Here is a 4,198-nt window from a genome sequence, read left to right as displayed (position 1 = left end):
TTACCTATAAATCGGAACTATAATAAATGTGCATAACAAAACCGCATGAAATCCAAATCAAATAAACACGCGGTTGAATCCTTCTAACAGACTTATCCTATAAAGTCAAATATCATTCAGAAGCAGTTACCACATAATTAGGCTAATATTCTCAATACCTCCGAGAATATCAATAATTGTCTTCAATATAAACAGCCATATAAATACAAAAAACTTCTGAGATGAAGAAGGTACGCTATTCACTATGAATATCATATCCTTGATCTGATACTCTTTCTAACTTGAGTTTTGGAGTACCTTTGCAGGTGCCCACCGCCACCGTTCCTGAAGAAGCCGATGTATACCTCATCCAATTCAAAGAGAAGTGAGTTCGATCGTTGAACAGGACGAGCTATACCTTGAAGCCAGTCATCTACCTAGGAACATTTGGCGCCCACCGTGGGGCCAAGTTTAACTAACCCCACCTTCGTCTCTTCTACCTTATTATCGCCACCTTTTTGCAGGTCATAACTTATGGCGGACGAGCCAAGCAACCCTATCCTCCCTCCACTCAAGCTGAACTATTGGTCATCAACAAGTCTTTACGAGTAGAAAACTAATGAATGGCCGACCTATTACATCAGACACAAAATAGCCAAAGTAAGGGAGGAGAACACAGGAACACTGAAAACAAGGATGATCACGACAAACACATGTTAGAAGCCAAGCTCATAATAACAACCTCCACAATGCTAGTGGTGAAAAGGACCAATCTATTTTAAAAAGACATCATGGATTTTAAATGCCAAAAAGTTCACCTTGCCACCAACACTGAAACCTTATGAAGGGATTGGCGATCCCAACATACATGTCACCAAGTTTTACACAATGATGTTCATGAACGGTGCATCTAGTCCAATACTCTGTCGTACATTTCCTACCTTTTTAGATGGTGCTACCTTGATTGGGTTTTCTAATTTGCTTGCAGGTTCTATATCAAATTTTGACGAACTGGCCGACCTTTTCGTCAACAATTTTGCCGCATCAAAGATCTATGTACACGATTCAAATTATCTCAACACCATAAAGTAAGGACAACATAAAAGTATTAAAGATTACTTGACGACGTTCGCCAAGGCAACTATGGAGATACGTAACCTTAACCAATAAGTCCTCTTGCATGCCCTAAAAAGTGGGCTCTGCCCTAGAAAATTCCAGGAAACTATAGTTGTTACGAAGTCGAAGACATTGGCCAAATTCTGAGAAAAGGCAACAAGCTAGATTGAAATATAAGAGCTTTGACAAATTTGGAAAACAAAGAGGGCTAACCCTAACAGAGAAAAGAAAAAGCAGAACAGATATACAAATAATAAAACAAATAAAAAACCATTCAAACTAACACTAAAGTTTGATTCGTACACCCCTTTCAGCACCAAAAGAGAGGATATTATCAAAGACATCCTACATTCAAAGTTGATCAAACCACCGAATAAGGCAGGGACATACCAAGACCAATGATATGTGGATAAATCTAAATATTGTATCTTTCATCAAAAGCATGGACACACCACAAATGATTGCATTATATCAAAAGACCTCCTCGAGAAGCTAGCTCACCAAGGCCTGCTAGACAAATACATTGATAGACGAGGACACCGACGAAATACAGATGACCTCGATTGGCCAACACTACAAATCAAATGACAATCATAAGGACAAAGGAAAAAAGGCAGATGACAACCCTAACCAACCTCACGGAGTTATTAATTGTATTTCTGGTGGTTTCGCAGGTGGAGGTGTAGCAACTCGGCCAGAAAAAGGTCCTATAGGACCATGATGTCAGTTACCGGCTCTAAGCCGATCTATACAACCAACGTTGATGCTTCAGATATCATATTCAATTCCTAAGACTACAAAGCAATAGATAAAGACCTGGATGATCCCGTTATATCGTTACAAGTTGGCGAGCCATTGGCGAAAAAAGTCCTTATGGACCCAGGTAGTAGCGCCGATGTACTTTTCTATTCAATATACCAAAATATGAAACTAAGTGACAAAGCTCTCCAACCATCTATAGGAGAACTGGTAGATTTCTCAGGTGAGCGTGTTCCAATTCGAGGTTATATATGGTTACAAACATCACTAGGCAATTACCCTGATTGTAAAACTTTAGATATCCAATACCTAGTTGTGGACTACAAAAGCCCATATAATATCATCTTAGGCAGACCTTCTTTAAATGCTTTTCATGCTATTGTTTTGACTATACATTTGTGTGTCAAGTTTTTCTCACAAGATAACAAAGTCGTCACCATCGACGCTAACCAAAAAGAGGCCAGACAATGCTATAACACAAGCCTCAAGGTAAACCCTTCAAGACAAGCCGACGAGCAGTACGTACAAGCGGAGAGCCTACCTACTTTAGCAAATCTAGACCCTCGAACAAACCTACAAGACCGACCTATGCCTACAGACGCCTTAACAAAAATAAAATTGACAAACGATGAAGACAAGCACACCTATATTGGAGATGCTTTACAAGAGCAAGCAAAGGAACACCTTATCAAACTACTGCAGCAAAACATCAACTTGTTTGCCTGGACTCCGACAGACATGTCAGGTATTGACCCAAATGTCATTTGCCATAGACTTGCTATCAACCCATCAATCCAACCTATAGCCCAGAAAAAGCGTCACCTTGGTATAGACAAGAAGGAAGCCTCCTTAGAAGAAACTCAGAAACTACTCAATGCTGGATTCATAAAGAAACTCAGATTCACAAGTTAGTTAGCAAATGTGGTCATGGTTAAAAAACACAATGGTAAGTGGAAGATGTGCGTAGACTACACTGATCTCAAGAAGGCATGCCCAAAAGGCGCATATCCTCTACCTTATATTGACAAATTAGTTGATAGCTCATCTGGTTTTCAATGCTTAAGTTTCATGGATGCATATTCTGGCTATAACCAAATACTTATGTATATGCCTGACCAAGATAAAACCGTTTTCATTACTGACCATGGTAAGTTTTGTTATAAGGTTATGCCATTTGGACCCAAAAATGCAGGTGCAACTTATCAGAGGCTAATGAACAAAATTTTTGCTGACCAAATCGGATGAAATATAGAGGTATATGTACGATATGGTAGCAAAGATCGAATCCCCTAGCGATCATATCAATGATCTAAAGGAAATCTTTCAACAACTTCGAGTGTACAACATGAAACTAAACCCAAAAAAGGGTGCTTTTGGAGTTTACGATGGCAAATTCCTCGGTTATATGCTAACTTGCTGAGGTATAGAGGCGAATCCAGAAAAATGCTAAGCTATATTGGAAATGAGGATCCCCAAATCAATTAAGGAAGTCCAAAAAATCATTGGCCATTTGGTAGCACTATCACAATTCCTACCTCGGATTGCACACCGTTCACACCATTTCTTCAAAACATTAAGAAAACAAAAAGAATTCATCTAGTGAAACGAATGCGAACAAGCATTCACTGAGCTAAAGTACATACTATCCTCACCACCTATACTCTAGAAACCAGAGCATGGTAGACCTCTCTACCTATATCTATCTATTACTAATCATGCTATTAGTTTTGTTTTGGTGACAGAAATAGGTAAGCAGCAACAACCAATATACTTCGTCAGCAAATCTCTGTAGAACGCCAAATTAAGGTACTCAAAGCTAGGAAAACTAGTCTTGGCTTTTGTCATAACAGGAAGGCATCTATGACACTATTTTCAAAGCCACACTATGATAGTCCAGACAGAATACCCACTTAGATAAATCCTAACACGACCTGAACTCGCCGAAAACTAATCAAATGGTCTATAGAGCTCCCAGAGTATGATATCCAATACCAAGCACGAGGAGCCATTAAGTCTCAAGCACTAGCCAATTTCATAGCTGAACTCACACTCGACGAACCTCTTTCACATGACAAGATATGGACGTTATACGTCAATAAGGCTTCAAACGTGCAAGGCTCTAGAGCTGGGATATTACTCAAAAATATCAAAGGAATGGTTGTAGAACAATATCTACAATTCACTTTCCATGTTAGCAATAACCAAGCAGAATATGAAGCATTTATAGCTGGTCTAAAATTAGCTAATACCTTTGGAATAACACACCTCAATGTCAAATGTGATTCCCTATTGGTCATGCAACAAGTAACAGCTAATTTCTAGGTAAGGGATACATTATTAGAAA

At 39.0% G+C, this 4,198-nt stretch overlaps 1 protein-coding gene across 1 annotated transcript; it reads left to right on the top strand.

Annotated features, from left to right (window-relative positions):
- Window positions 1–1,968: 1,968 nt before the first annotated feature.
- On the top strand, window positions 1,969–2,766 carry LOC107627269 (uncharacterized). Its single transcript, XM_016330118.1, has one exon. The coding sequence runs from the start codon at window positions 1,969–1,971 to the stop codon at window positions 2,764–2,766; it is 798 nt and encodes a 265-aa protein (XP_016185604.1).
- The last annotated feature ends 1,432 nt before the right edge of the window (window positions 2,767–4,198 follow it).

This window comes from Arachis ipaensis, chromosome B2 (assembly GCF_059453495.1).
Source record: "Arachis ipaensis isolate K30076 ecotype BB chromosome B2, ASM5945349v1, whole genome shotgun sequence".
Classification (NCBI taxonomy): Eukaryota; Viridiplantae; Streptophyta; class Magnoliopsida; order Fabales; family Fabaceae; genus Arachis; species Arachis ipaensis.
Note: the sequence above shows the minus strand (reverse complement) of the source record. Positions and strands in the feature narration are given on the sequence as shown.